General features: G+C 43.0%; 1 protein-coding gene across 4 annotated transcripts in view; it reads left to right on the top strand.

Annotated features, from left to right (window-relative positions):
• The first annotated feature begins 352 nt into the window (after positions 1 to 352).
• Positions 353 to 15,750, top strand: part of LOC108714434 (abnormal spindle-like microcephaly-associated protein homolog) — a 41,176-nt gene continuing 25,778 nt past the window's right edge. For 3 of the 4 annotated variants that reach the window (XM_018258655.2, XM_018258654.2, XM_018258651.2), the window contains exons 1-8: positions 354 to 805; positions 3,286 to 3,429; positions 5,284 to 6,721; positions 6,991 to 7,077; positions 7,289 to 7,396; positions 7,585 to 7,731; positions 8,771 to 9,016; positions 9,978 to 10,045. In XM_018258655.2, the coding sequence (XP_018114144.1) occupies positions 566 to 805; positions 3,286 to 3,429; positions 5,284 to 6,721; positions 6,991 to 7,077; positions 7,289 to 7,396; positions 7,585 to 7,731; positions 8,771 to 9,016; positions 9,978 to 10,045 (2,478 nt within the window). In that variant the 5' untranslated portion in view covers positions 354 to 565. Of the gene's footprint in view, positions 806 to 3,285; positions 3,430 to 5,283; positions 6,722 to 6,990; positions 7,078 to 7,288; positions 7,397 to 7,584; positions 7,732 to 8,770; positions 9,017 to 9,977; positions 10,046 to 15,750 lie in introns of all 4 variants that reach the window. The other variant, XM_018258652.2, reaches the window with a different exon arrangement.

Raw genomic sequence — 15,750 nt, 5'->3', positions numbered from 1 at the left:
ATTTGTCTGGAGATGGGGCGTGATTCATTTCATACACATATATCAGTAATAATGACAATATTAGAATACTAAGAAAACAGCAGAGAACAAGGCACGCATTGTTGACTATTATTCAGATTTCATTCAAGACCTCCACTATATATATATACAGATGTATAAAAACTTCGGCTTTTTCAGTTACTGTGCGAGCTATTGCATACCGACGAGTGACAAGAACAGTGTGTGGATTCCAAGGGAGCTCCTCGTGTTTTCCCGTTGCCAGGGGCACCACAATAATCAGGCCACGCCCACGATGCGTCACACTTTGCCTTTTTTAAAATCGAGCCCTTGCCGCTGTTGGATCCCATTCGCAGTTACACCCATTTGTTCCTTGCCTGTACCCTGATTGGACGTACGTTGTTGTCTGTGCGCGCTGCCATTGGCTACAGGGAAGGGGAGGGAACCTCTCTGGGCCGTTGCGCTCAGCTTTCTGATTTCAAACTTCTGAGGTGGTGACCGACTGAAGAGAAAATACATTGGCTTTTATAGGGAATATTACTATCGGCCAGCCGGCACTCTCCCGGCCATGCTGAGAATATCTCCACCGGGGCCGGCGCCCAAATCGCCCCCTGATGAGCCTCCGCTCCTGTCTCTTACTCATTTCTCCCGTGCGCCTTTCGTGAGTTTTGGGTGCGTTCGTCCTGGGTCGGTGTCTAGCGCCTGTCTGCTCCTGCACAACCCCAACCCGGAGCCGGCCAGTCTTGCTGTGTTTAAGCTGCCCAAGAACCGCGGCTTTAGTATTGTGGAGACCGAGACTGTCATACCGGTGAGATTTGTGCGACTGTCATTATATTGTCCTGCAGATATACGTGTAGTGCTTCACCTTTCCGTATAACTATGTTATAGAATGGACAAGTCTAATTGATTTGATTTATTTGTTTCTTATAGTTTTTGAATTATTTGCTTTCTTCTTGCCAGCTTTTACATGGGGGTCACTGACCCCATCTAAAAAAAAAACACGCTCTGTAAGGCTACAAATATATTGTTTTTGCTACTTTTTTATTACTATCTTTCTATTCAGGCCTCTCCTATTCATAATCAATGCATGGTTGCTATGGTAATTTAGACCTTAGCAACCAAAATGCCAATAGTGCACACTGGAGAGCTGCTGAATAAGCCAAAAACCACAAATAAAAAAAAAATTAAAACCAATTGCAAATTGTCTCAGAATATCACACTCTGCATCATGCTTAAAATAACTTGAAGGTGAACAACCCCTTTAATAGCTAATGTTGTATGCAGTGTCTTGTGTAAATCTCTGTGTATCACCCCCTCATGCCTAATGTTAACACGCCTGGTGTCTAATCTGTGTACTGTCAGTGTACTTTATGAACCTTCATTGCCTGGAAAATCAAGTGTTATCAAGGTCAACTGTGTCCTCTTTGTACCTGTCTCGCTGTAGCAACAGACTGGCAATTTTGTATTCAATGAATGACCTGTAACCATCTTTATGCCACCCTCATGTCTCTCTATTTCTAGTTTTGTCCTGTGTTAATCACATACAGTAGTGATATATCATGGGAGACCTGTACGTCAGCTAGGGATGCGCCTAATCCACAATTTTGGGTATTCAGCCGAATGTTGTGTTTTTTTAGCTCTTGTGTAAATATACTGCAATCCTTCAGTAAGTAGCCTGTATGATATCACAATGATACACCCATCATGTCTGATGTTTAGCATTATTTACTTATATTACATCTGCTGAGTGTGCACTGTCTTGTCCTGTCTCTGCACTATGCTGTCCTGTCTTGCAGGAGTTGCATATTTTTGCACTTGCACTTTTTGTCTGTTGTCCGGTACATTTATGTTGTGTGTAGCATCATGGTCCTAGAGGAATGTTGTTTTGTTTCACTGTGTACTGTACAAACGTATATGGATGAAATGACACTCACTCTTGTAAATTAGTCCTTCATTAGGCAATTTGTCTTTACTGATTGTGATTGGCTGATACATGTGATGCTGTTTGGTTACAACCCCTATATAAGCATTGTACAGGGGTGTGTCATTTAGCCTATGACTAAGTGTCCCAACAGGCACAATTAGGCCATGTCCTAATATGTCTTAATAAACTTTTTGTATTTTTTTACATGCTGCTTGATCTATTTTTGGAGGAACTCACACTCTCTGCTTTGTTGTTATATTCAGCCGAATACCAGACCTAAACCAAACTCTAATTACAGATGCATATTACGGCCAGGAAGGGAAAAAGAGAACTAGAAATGTTTTCGCTTCCTTGTTTGTCTGTTGAAAAGTCGTGTTATTTTTAATGATTCGTTTCAGCCAGGCACTTTGATCCAGCCAAATCTGAATTCTGCCGAAAAAGGCAGAATCCCAAACCAAATCCTGGATTCTGTGCATCCCTAATGTCAACACTCGGCCAACAATACATTTTTCAGAGTTAATGGCACTTAGCAGGCACTACAGCTGGCTTAAAATTTAAATTACCCCCTGCTTCATCTCTTTTGACTTAAATTGGAACATCTAAAAGTGTCCTGTGGTATCAGCCTTAGTATTTCCGAGGAAAGCTATGGAGGCATTTTATTGCCAATTGATTAGCTGCAATAGTGCAAGCTAGAATGCTATATTTATTCTGTAGAATGTTTTACCATACCTGAGTAAAAAGCTCTAGAAACTCTGTTTGTTTAGGATAGGAGCTGCAGTATTAACATGGTGTGCCATCACTTCCTGCCTGAGTCTCTCCCTGCTCTGGGCTCAGATTACAGTAGAAAAGGGAGGGGAGTGGGGGAGAGGAGCAAACTGAGCATGCTCTTGCCCAGGGCAATGAGGTTTAAGCTGAAGGCAGGAAGTCTGATACAGAAGCCCATGTGTACACAATAGAAGGAAAGAAATGCTGTGTTTCTTTTGACAGGGGACTCAGAGCAGCACTACTTTGGGGGTTTATTGGTATATTTAGATGGACCTTTCTGATAAGGCTTACTTAGTTTTAACCTTTCCTTCTCCTTTAAGAAAACGGTCTTACCAGAGCAGTAGTACAATGGGATTTTATATAAAATAAGTGTTGTAGGATAATTTGCAGCTGCTCTCACTCTCCATCACCATCAAAGTGCGCAAGAGAAAAAGTAATATAAGGCCTATAGCACATGTGGTCTCTGGGTGGCATGGAATGTAGGGGAAACATCTGTGTGTGTGTGGGGATGTCATTTGTGGTTTTGTTTGTGGTGGGATGTCACTTACGATTTTCTCTAACTAAGCATTTACAGTTAAATTCTTTCATTCTTTCCTCAGCCATTAGAAACTATCTCTCTGACTATTACCTGGACCCCACTGGAGGAAGGAAATGTACGAGAAATCGTTACCTTCATTGTAAATGACGTTGTGAAGCATCAAGCTGTGCTCCTTGGGTGTGCAGAGCTGCCAGTCAAGAAGAAGGTGACTATATCCAGATCCCAAGGGTGGTGTCACAAAAATGGAGCACTTTTACCTTATCACTTATATGTTAACTATAACCTTCTAGAAAAAAAAATAAAAAAATCGAAATTCTCTTCTCAACTGCAGGATGACTAATTAAATCAAGTTTTTGGCTATTTTATGAGTTATTAATCTGAAGTAAAATGATTGAAGGTTTTTGAATTCCCTCAAATCAGTTTCACTTCATATTATATTGGATTTGATTTGTTAAAGGGGAACTCCACACAAACAAACATAATTTAAGCTTTTTGAAGAGTAAACATAATTTCAAGCAACTCTGCAATATACATCAATTAAAAAATATGCAGACTTTTCATGATTTTTAAAGGTTTGGAACAGTTCCCTAAACTTGGCCCCCTGCTCTCCAGCTGATCTGTCTGACTACTTTGCTGAGCTGGCTGACTACTGTTACTTTGTATCAACAGCCAGCTGTCCTTCACCTGCAACCTCCAAATCCCACAATTCCCTGCACACGTGATTTCAATAAGGAATGAAATATATCAGTGCAATGCATTGTGGGATATGTAGTTCTTGCATGCTGTCTGTAAGCTGTGGAGAAGTTGTTACAATTTGTAACATCAGTGTTTAGTCCCTCCTTCCCTGCCAGGATTTCAAGTGATGCAGAAAGAGAAGAGCTGTTAAACAGCTGGATTTCAGCATAGAAAATGTTTTTTATTCATACTTTTTGAAGAAACGGGTAACTGTGATGGGTATATTATGGGTTTCTGTGTTATGTGGGCCTCTGTCAAATATTGGTTTGGAAGCCGGAGTTCCCCTTTAAATAACATGAAACCACAATTCAGGGGAATAGTTTCCCCATGTAACTCTTAATTGCAAACGCCAAAAAAAATACATTGGGGGATCATTGTGCCTCCATATTTTTTTGATTATACAATTGATCCCTTGCATTGCCTTCAACTGGTGCTTGCAGAGTAAAGTAATATTAGTGGCTCTACAATACTGTGTATGTACCAGCCAAGACTGGCACCCTTAATGGTGGACTTATCATGAATAACTGACTTCATTTATGCAATGTTGCTGTTTCTATTTTGAATAGTATATACTGAGCGCTGCAGTACTTTTTTTTTCTGAACCTTTAAAGGGGTGGTTCACCTTCAAACAACTAGTTGGTTTCAGATAGATCACCAGAAATAACGACTTTTTCCAATGACTTTCCATTTTTTATGTGTGAACGTTTTTCTAATATTGAAGTGTAAAGTGTAATTTTTAACCTTCTAAAGCAGCCCTGGGAGGAGGGGGGGGGTCGCTGACCCTGTAAACTGTTCTAAATGGGTACATTTAGTTGATACATTTATCTTTGTCCCTGCTGAGCAGAATCTCTGTTTCATTACAGGCAGCTGTTAGAATGGATACAATAGTTGCTAATACTCCAGCGCAATGTATAAAATAAATGTTGCAAAATTGTAACCGTTTAGAGTTTGCGCCTAAATTACAGAGCTGCCAGACTCAAACACCAGATACACGAACATTCAACTTTAAACTTAGATTTTGGAAAAACAGTAAAAAATAAATAATGGAAAGTAATTAATTTTAAACAACTTTATTTCTGGAAAATAATCTAAAAAGAACTGAATTGAAAAAAGTGTTTGGAAGCTGAACAACCCCTTTAACATCAAGCCAAATGTAATATTTTATCTACTTATAATTTTATTTTTAATATTGAGTAAAATCTATTTTGGGGTAGCATGTATAAATTGGTACACATGCAACCAACCAAGGAGAAAGATAGAAATGAAGTTTGGTGGTATCTGTCTTGAAGATCTCTCTCTAATTTTTGTTGGTTGAACATTGCAGCGAAACACATGGAGTACCATAAGAATGAAAAATAAGCCAATTGGACCAAAAATTCCTGTTCGGAGGCAGAAAGAAGTGGAGGTGACTAGCAAAACCAGGAAGTTGAATGTAACTAAAAAAGATAAACATGGCCAGCTAGAGAGCACGCGAAGCCCTTTGCAGTCCTGTGAAAATCTTGCACGTTCGTTATGCACTCCTTCACCAATGAGGGAAATTAGGCTTTCTACAGAAAACAGAGTACCTGCACTCACCATCAGTCCTGTTGGGAATGAACTGGAGCCATTTGCTCCAGGATCTCTTAAAAGATCCAAAACCTACTCTGTTTTGTGCACAGTAGAGTATAATGAATCCACAGAAGTTACAACCACATCTAAATATTACACAGATGTTCACGTTGAGGAAGAATGGACTCTAAATGCTCACAAACTAAATAAACAGTCCATGTCCCCAATAAATCCAATGCACAGCCAGAATCACAATGTTACACTTACTCCAGACCTCATGATTGAATCTGCTTTGAACTCTATCATCTCTCCCACTGCATTTTGTAATCAAGGCCCTGTACAAATAGATGCTTGTACTAGTGTTCATACAGAAGAGGAATTAACTCAGGAAAGATTTAATTTGGCAAGCTCCAAAATGCCTTCTCCGGCATCTCCCATGGTGACACCGAAAAGGAAATTCTTAAGTCCAAATTCATTTTTGAACAACAGTTTTGTTCCTGATGAGTTTTTCAGTGCAGATGAACACACGCCAATCATTTCACCAGAACAATTTGTCAGAGAAAACGGTTTGACTTCACAATCGGCATCTTCATTAAATGGACCAATGCTTTCGAATTCATGTCAGTTGGCAAATCAAAATCTCTCAACGTTATCAAGCTCCTCTGCAATTCAGGACGTTCAGATTAGTGGCGGGCCTGTGGAACAGGAGCTTTCCAGCCCCATAATGGAGCCAGTACTGAACTCTAGGCTGACATACTGTGTGAAAAAGACAAAACAATTAATTAAATTTGCAGCCGAGCATGACCAAAACCTTGTAGAAGAGCCAGAAAAGCCTTGTGTGCTTTCCGCAACTGTTACAAAACTAAAGGCTGAAGATCGTAAAGAAAAACCAACAGGCCAACTGCCAAAATCGAGGAGGAGACTTGACAATACTACACCTGAACATAAAGGCTCTGTGACTTCTAGTAACATCGTATTGCAAGACTTGCCAGTGATAAGTGTGCCTTGTCTTAATTATCATTCAAGTGCAGAATCATATAAGCGTGCATCTAAGTCTCTTGTCCTAAATCGAAAGAGGAAAAGTGAGGAATTTTTGGGTACAAATAAGGAGACTGAGCTGGGTACCATTCCACAATTCAAGAAGACTCACCTCTCTAAACCTGATTTTTCAAATGCAAGCAATAAGGAGAAATTCAGCCAACGAAAACCACTTGGTAAGTTTTTGAATAAACTTTAATTGCTTGCCCCCATCATTCATGTATGTTTATTAGAACACAAGTACAGTACCATAAACCTCAACTATGAAGAATCCCAGCTGTGGGCAGGGAACTACCACTCACAGCATCTCTGTATCATGTCACTTATTGCATGATACCATAAGTTATTACTCAGTGAAATGTGCAACATAAGCTTTATATTTTCAATATTGTTTGATTTATTTCTATTCCTGCATGAGACATCATTTTTATATGCACTGTTCTAGTTACACAGCTACGGATATCAGAGAAGAACCTAAAGACTCAGAATGCTGCTGCAAAAGGAAAACCTACCATCTTAAAAGCTCAGTCAGGTACTTTCATATCCACTCTCTTTCTGGGGAATATGTTTTTGAAAAGTTGGTCTAAGACAGCATTGTCTCATACCACAGAAAATGGATGTTATTCCAGGCAAGAGCCTGCTCAAATTTTCTTTAATTGTTTTTTTTTTTAGAAGATCCTGCGGTCTTGTTTCATTTTTGGATGCTTTTATTTTTCACTAACTTTTTTTTATTTTTTTTTAAGATTATGTTGGACCGCCTAAACAGAAGGTGGCAGTTACTTTTAAAAACTCCAAACGTGTTGTAGCTATTCCACAGTCAAAACTTGTTTTCACAAAGACTCCCAAAACAGGTAAATCCAAGTTATCCAAGTTATTTGGAACATTTTGTTGATGTATTCAATATACGAACAGTTATTTTGTAGTATTGATTTTTTTAACATCTTCTGAAGGTTTTAGTTGGACTAAAAAATGACCTTGCTTAACAAAATGTTATTCCTTGATTAACTTTATTAACCATTTCTTCTTTCTCTTAATGCAGTTATTCCTCGACACCCAATGCCATTCGCTGCTAAAAATATGTTTTATGATGAACGCTGGATGGCAAAGCAAGAGAGGGGATTTACCTGGTGGTTAAACTTCATACTCACCCCTGATGACTTTGCTGTGACGAGAGATTCCAGTAAAGGTAAGGATGTAGTATCTTGACTGCAGTCTAAGGTTTTTCAGTTGTTTCTTTCTGTAGCATATGCTATATATTTCACAGTTCTTCTCTCATACTAATTTTTATCATGTTTGCTTCTATATTCTTTATACTGTCACTTGTATAGTGAACAGTGAAACAAGAATAAGTAAATGGAAAAGTCTGGGACCTACTGAATTTTATAACTTCTTAATGCTTGGTTTTATTCTTATATTCTGCCTTAACCTAAACATGTTTTGTACTTGAATGGGTCTTGGGTATCTTCCCCAGTCCTGCTCTCTGTGGTTAATAAACTTTCTTTATTTTGGCCACACATCCTATGATAAACCTACTCTCACTAGTGATGTGCGGGTCGTATTTTTCCCGACCCTAAACCGCCCTCCCTCAGCCTGCACACACGACATCCGGGTTCCTTTTATAGACCCACGTCGACCTGCCTCGCCGATGATGTCACAAGGGGGCGGGCGGGCGAGCAGGTGCGTGGCTATAAAGACAGAAGCCGGCATTTGAAGGGGTGCGAAGAGAAGTGCGAGGTCGGCCCGAATGCGCCTGACCCGTGGGAACCCCTATAATTAAAATTGTACCAAATGAAATATCTACACACCCAGTAGGCGTTTCAGAGCTTAATGCCTATATGGTTTGGGTGGCTGCACACTTGGAACAGTGTAGGGTTACAATGAGATTTTTCTTCTACAGTAAGAACATTTATTGAACAGTAAAAGGATTTATCAGAACTTTTCAAGCTCAGTCATTAAAATTCTAGAATGCTAAACTGTTCTGCAGTCTTTTTGAGAGTGTGGCTTGAAAGATATCCTTAGACCTCCTAACACAAATATGTTTGAAAAACTGAACAGGCATCAATTATAATCGTATTAAAGGGATTGATACTGTTGGCTGAATTATCAGAGGTTTGAGGTTAGATTTGCAAAAACCATGTATAGATATTGTGAAGCTCCATTTTTCTGTATTTTTGACTATATATTTCAAATTCCATTTTCTAATTGATACTATCTTTCCAAACCAGTACATGCTGCTACACTGATCCTAGGGACAGAGAATACCCACAAAGTTAGTGTTCCAAGAGCACCCACAAAGGAGGAGGTATCGCTCAAAGCTTATACAACTCGTTGCAAGCTAAATAGACTGAGGCGATCTGCTTGCCGTCTTTTCACTTCAGAGCCTGTTGTAAAAGCCATTCTGAGGCTTGAGGTCGAGATTGAAGCTCAGCGTCTACTTGTAAGGAGGGACAGACATCTATGGAAGGATATTGGTAAATCATCAATAAAATGCTTAGTTCTTCCAAAATACTTCTGTCACAGTAAAACTAAAATGTATCTCATGATGATTTTGGGAACATCTTCTTCTGTGCTGTCATATGGACATAACACGAAATGCGTAAGGCGGAGGACACCTCTTTTTACTTTGCTTCAACTATTTGATGGAAGATTGCCTTTATTTGAGTGCCTGCTCCATATTTATTTTTGGTTGCAGACCAAGTATTTTTAATTTGTGATAATATGCCAGCTGTTAAATTCTATATTTATGGCACATTTGCCAATATGGCTTTTGTTTCATGCTAAATTTGGGTTTTTGTTTTTTTTTTTTTTTTTTTAATCTAGAGGAAGGCTCTCAGTCTTGGTTTTCACTTTAAGGGGTTGTTTACCTTCCATTGTGTTTAGACAATGCACCAGAATTAAAGATTTTTTTTAATCACTTTCTATTTGTGACCGTTTTTTTTTTTTTCCAGTACTGAAGTTTAAAGTTTCATTTTTCACCTTCTTATGACTTTCCAAAGCAGATCTGGGACCTCTGTTCTAAATTGATACATTTCTTATCTTTGTCCCTGCTGAGCAGTATTAAATGTAGCTGTTATATTATATTGATACAATAATTGCTAATATCCCACAGATACTGCTGAGAAATGTAGCAAATTGTAACGGTTCCGAATCTGCACCTGGAGTACTGAGCTGCCAGACTGGAACACCAGAGACAGGAACATTAAATTTAGATTGTGGAAAAACAATAAGAAAAATAGAAAGCAATTGAAAAAAGTCCTTTATTTATGGTCAACAATCTGAACACAACTCAACTGAAAAAAGTGTTTGCTACTGTATGTTAAAGGTGTTGTTCACCTTCCAAACAGCTGTATAAATATTTATAAGCAAACTTTTGAGAAATATGTTAAGGTTAAATGTGTTGCGTATTTACATGTAAATTTCCATTTTCCACAGGTGAGCGACAGAAAATACTAAACTGGCTTCTATCCTATAATCCACTGTGGCTGCGCATTGGCCTTGAGGCAAGTTACCTTTTGTTGCTGTGTCGGTTATAGCGCCACCATGTCCTTTGCTAAATATACTGTATTTTGTGTTGAGTTAAATACACTGACACAGGGAGTCTTATTTATCTGCATATTTTTATTCATATCAGTGGGAGCTGCCTGAATATGTAATCTCATCTAATCAAGATACATATAGCTTTCTATATAGTTTTCAGGGATTATTTCTGAATTTATAATTTTTTTATCCAAGTCATCTTGGGGGACACAGGGACATTGGGTATAGCTAGTACCACTAGGAGGCAGGACACAACCATAAAACAAAACTGACTCCTCCTCCACTGGCTATACCCCCAGCAGGCGGAGCCTAATCAGTTTGAGTTGTGTCCTCAGGAGGTTAGGACGTTTGTTATTTTTGTTCCGTTATTTCAGTCAGTTAAGCTGACACCAAGGGGAAAGACAGGTCTCTTACACTGAGTAAGAGCCCTTATTGTCATCCTCCAACGTGGGAGACTGTCTCCGGGGTCATTTAGTGCTGTGTGCACAGACCATCCAGCCCTTTCATGTCTCCTTTCCTTCGCAGGAGGAGCAGCAGCTGGCCGGCAGACAAGGGGAGTATTCACTCCAGTGGGCACAAGGTAAGTTAAAACCCCCTGTAGCCCACAGCCACTAGCCTTCATTTAATCTGGCTTGGTGGCCCTTCCTAACACCCCATACTGGCAATGCCGTCATTCAGCCTAGTGATTTACTGGCTGCACAGAGGGACGCACTATTTCTGAGCACTCTGCCTTATAGCACGCTAGACTGCTCAAGGACTGCGCATTCCCCATTCTCCCTCCGGCGCTCACAATTCGGCTATGTATTATATTAAAAATGCCGACATTCACACAGCGCTGAGGGAGTCGCGCCAGTCCTTGTGCGCATACGCTGCACACACGTACAGCACGCCAGGCGTCGTGCGTGTCCCCTCCCTGAAGTGCGCGCCGCCATTTTAGGTTATTGGCGCGAAATTGTGCGCTTCTCCTTCGTTCTGCAAGTGCAGCAGGGACACCGTCACAGCACACAGGGACACGGGGAACAGTTTGGTACCATCCAGCTACCAACTGCGCCAGACTACTCCTCCTTCCCTGCTTATTCCACAGCAGGTTAGTGTGTAGTTACGGTCCCCTAGGGGTGGGGGAGACGCCTTCCCATCTTATTCTCTCTGGCTCTAGAGGGTGAATTAGTTACTACATCATGTCTGACGGGCCAAGTGAGGGCCTTTTTTCCAAGGCAGCACCTACTGCGACAGTCAAGTATTTGGCCTGTGCCAAATGCTGCAAACGTTTAACAGCAGGGCAAAAAGAGCCCCTCTGTGCCAAATGTAAACCACAACAACAGGTTTCAGAACCTCCAGTGCCTACTCCACCTCTGGTGAACCAGGCTAGTCAGGGGGACCCTCCAGCTGCCAGCAGTCATGTTTCCCCAGTTAGAAGCCATTCCCCTCCTGAATGGGCTTCTCAATTAGCAACTGGCATACCAAAGCTAGCCCAGTCATTGGACAAGCTACTTTCCCGTTTAGACAATCCTCGACACAGGCCTTCCAAACGCAGAGCTCCTTCTCCTTCCGAGGAAGAAAGTGATACTCCTCCCAGAATCCAGTCTCCCATTCCATCAGACTCTGAGGATGAGGTCCACTCTGAGGGTGAACTGCCATCTGCTTCAGACCATGAGGAAGAGGAGTCACCAAAACTCTCATCAGAGTCAGTGGATTCCTTGATTTCCTCCGTTCTGGAAACTCTCCACCTCCAAGAGGCGGAGACCATGGCTGAGTCTTCTAAATCCTTATTTAAACGACACAGCAAAACATCACCTGTTTTTCCGTCTCACTCTCAACTTGACCAAATCATTCAACAAGAATGGGATAAACCTGAAAGACGCTTCCAAGCTAACCGTCGATTCCTAAAGCAATATCCCTTTTCATCTGATCTCACAGAAAGGTGGTCATCTCCACCTTCAGTTGATGCGCCTGTGTCTCGGCTCTCTAAAAATACAGCCCTACCGGTCCCTGATGCCTCCTCCTTCAAGGACTCTATGGACAAGAAATTAGAAAGCCTATTACGCTCAGTATTTTCTGCATCTGGTTCTTCCCTTCGCCCTGTTATAGCCACGGCATGGGTCAGCCGAGCCATCCAATCCTGGTCCGATTCTCTCATTAACGCCATTGCCGATGGAACGCCACGTCACGAACTTTCCCAATTGGCTTCACAAATCAAGGACGCCAACGACTATATCTGCGAGGCCTCGCTGGATGCAACACAAGTAATCAGCAGGTCCTCAGCCCTTGCAGTGGCAGCACGAAGGTCCCTTTGGATGAAGTTATGGTCTGCTGACCTCTCCTCCAAGAAGTCTCTTACTTCCATGCCCTTCAAGGGTAAACTTCTCTTTGGGCCTGACTTAGACAAAATCATAAGCCAAGCCACAGGAGGCAAAAGCACCCTGTTACCCCAGACAAAAACACGTCCCCCCTTCCGCAAGGGCAAGTTTTTTTCGTGGCTCCCAAACCAAGAGTTCGAGATCGTCTCCTCCAAGACAGTCCTTTACAAACAGAGGTCGATTTGGAAACAAACAGAGACCTTCCTGGCAAAACCGCAAACATTCCTCAAAGAACACTGACAAGTCCACCTCAGCATGACGCCATGCTTCCAGAGATAACACCGGTGGGGGGAAGATTAAGACATTTTGCAGACAAATGGGTCACTCTCATTCAAGATTCCTGGATCCACGAGGTCATTACTCGCGGTTACCACTTGGAGTTTTCTTCTCTTCCCCCTCACCGCTTCTTTATGTCAGGACTCCCACAAGAGCCAAACAAGCGATCAGCATTCCAAGAAGTTATTTCCAGTCTTCTACTCGCAGAAGTCGTTATTCCTGTACCTGCTGCAGAACGTTTCAAGGGTTTCTACTCAAACCTCTTCGTAGTTCCCAAAAAGGACGGATCGGTTCGTCCCATCCTAGACTTAAAGGAGCTGAACAAGTTCATCCGTCCGCGGAAGTTCAAAATGGAATCCCTGAGGTCGGTCATCGCAGCTATGTCACCAGGGCACCTCCTCATGTCACTCGACATAAAGGATGCTTACCTGCACGTCCCCATTTTCCCTCCGCATCAGAAATTTTTGCGATTTGCCTTCCAGAATCGTCATTTCCAATTCACGAGTCTGCCCTTCGGCCTCACCTCGGCCCCCCGGGTGTTCACCAAAATCATGGCAGCAGCCACGGCAGAAATTCGCAGTGCTGGGATAAACATTACTCCCTACTTAGACGATCTACTGATCAAGGCGCCATCCATTCAAGAGGCTCAGCGCTCTCTACAGGTATCCATGACCAAACTGCAGGAATTCGGCTGGGTTCTCAATCTGACCAAGTCCTCGCTGGTACCGAGCCAGTCCATGAACTTCTTAGGCATGACGTTCAACACGCAATCACAGACGATATCGCTCCCTCTGGAGAAAGTCCTCCACCTTCAGGATCTAGTGAAGGTTCTACTTCAGAAGCCACAACATACAGCAAGATTCTGCATGAAGGTGCTTGGAGTCATGGTATCCACTATAGAAGCAGTGCCTTTCGCCCAATTCCATCTCAGAGAACTCCAGTGGAACATTCTTTCCACATGGAAACGGAAATCACTGCTGCAAGAGATACACCTATCTCGACAAACAAGATCTTCTCTCCTCTGGTGGTTGCAGACCAACCACCTCACCAAGGGGAAACGTCTAGGAGAACCTCGTTGGCGCATCATGACGACAGATGCGAGTCTCCGCGGCTGGGGAGCAGTCTTCGAGGGCAGGTCAGCACAGGGAAGGTGGAACAAGAACGAAAGTCAGTTGCAGATCAACCTACTGGAGATCCGGGCAATAAGACTAGGTCTACTCCACTGGCAGCAAGACCTCACGGGCCAAGCGGTGAAGGTTCAGTCGGACAATTCAACAGCGGTGGCTTACATCAACCACCAGGGAGGTACAAGAAGCAGGGCTGCGCTAAACGAGATAAAACTCATATTTCGATGGGCCGAAGCACAGCAAGTCCACCTGTCAGCCATTTACATCCCAGGCATGTTAAACTGGGAAGCAGATTTCCTAAGCCGTCAGTCTCTGGATCCGGGCGAGTGGTCTCTGAAGGACGAAATCTTCCAAGAGATATCACTAAGGTGGGGTGCTCCAGAGGTAGACCTTATGGCAACCAGGCACAACAGAAAGGTGGCAACATTCCTAGCTCGATACAGGGATCCACTAGCACTAGCTACCGACGCAATAACCGCTCCATGGAACTTTCGACTAGCTTACGCCTTCCCACCTCTGCCACTCATTCCCAGAACCATCAGAAAGTTACAACGGGAACAGACCACCCTCATTCTGATAGCGCCACGGTGGCCCCGACGAGCGTGGTTCTCAGACCTTCTCTATCTGTCCGTAGCAAAGCCATGGACTCTTCCTCCGAGCCCGGACCTTCTCACTCAGGGACCGATCTGTCACCCAAATCCTGCAAAACTCAACTTGACGGCATGGCTCTTGAGACCCAAATCCTAACCCAAAAGGGGTTTTCCAAGGCCGTAGCACAAACTATGTGCGCAGCACGAAAGCCAGTGTCAGCCAGGGCATACCACAGAGTTTGGTCCACCTACCGCCAGTGGTGTTCTACGCACAAAGTGAAGTTCAAGATATTCTCTGTCCCATATGTTCTGGAGTTCTTACAAGACGGTCTCTCCATGGGCCTATCCCTGGGTTCCCTGAAATCACAGATCTCAGCCTTATCAGTTCTCTTCCAAAAGCGTCTAGCACTACTACCCGACGTCAAGACCTTTATGCAAGGGGTAGCACACGTGGCTCCTCCTGTTAGAGCTCCAACTCCAGTTTGGGACCTCACCTTAGTGTTGCAGGCTTTACAACTTCCGCCCTTTGAACCGTTAGCCTCTGTACCCCTACAGTGGCTCACCTGGAAAACCGTTTTTCTTTTGGCCATCGCCTCAGCACGACGCGTTTCCGAACTAAGTGCTTTATCCTGTAAAGCACCCTACCTTGTCTTCCACCATGACAGAGCGGTACTTCGAACTATCCCTTCGTTCCTGCCGAAGGTTGTCTCTGAATTTCATATCAACCAAGAAATTGTTGTTCCCTCATTCTGCCCCGCTCCAGCAAACCCCAAAGAAAGAGCCTTGCACACACTGGATCCAGTCAGGGCTTTGAAGTTCTACCTGCATAGAGTTCATGATATACGGAAGTCCGATTCTCTGTTGGTTCTTCCATCAGGACCACACCAAGGAAGTCCGGCTACCAAGCAGACGATATCCCGTTGGATTAAGCAAGCCATCCAAAGAGCCTACACAGCAAGGGGTAAAGTCCCTCCAAGCAGAATCACCGCCCATTCCACCAGGGGTGTGAGTACTTCCTGGGCGTTCAGAAACCAGGCTTCGGCTGAACAGCTGTGCAAAGCAGCAACGTGGACCTCGGTCCACTCCTTCTCAAACTTTTACCATTTTGATACCTTTGCGGCCTCTGACACTCGCTTCGGCAGGAAGGTGCTGCAGGCCGCGGTGGTATCTTCCTCATAGGCCTCTTTATCCCACCTGGTTCTGGGGACAGCTTTGGTACGTCCCAATGTCCCTGTGTCCCCCAAGATGACTTGGAGAAAAGGAGATTTTGTTTACTCACCGTTAAATCTCTTTCTCTTCAGTCACTTGGGGGACACAG

This window comes from Xenopus laevis, chromosome 4L (assembly GCF_017654675.1).
Source record: "Xenopus laevis strain J_2021 chromosome 4L, Xenopus_laevis_v10.1, whole genome shotgun sequence".
Taxonomy (NCBI): Eukaryota; Metazoa; Chordata; class Amphibia; order Anura; family Pipidae; genus Xenopus; species Xenopus laevis.
The sequence above is the reverse complement of the archived record's forward strand: the minus strand, read 5'-3'. Positions and strand labels throughout refer to the sequence as shown.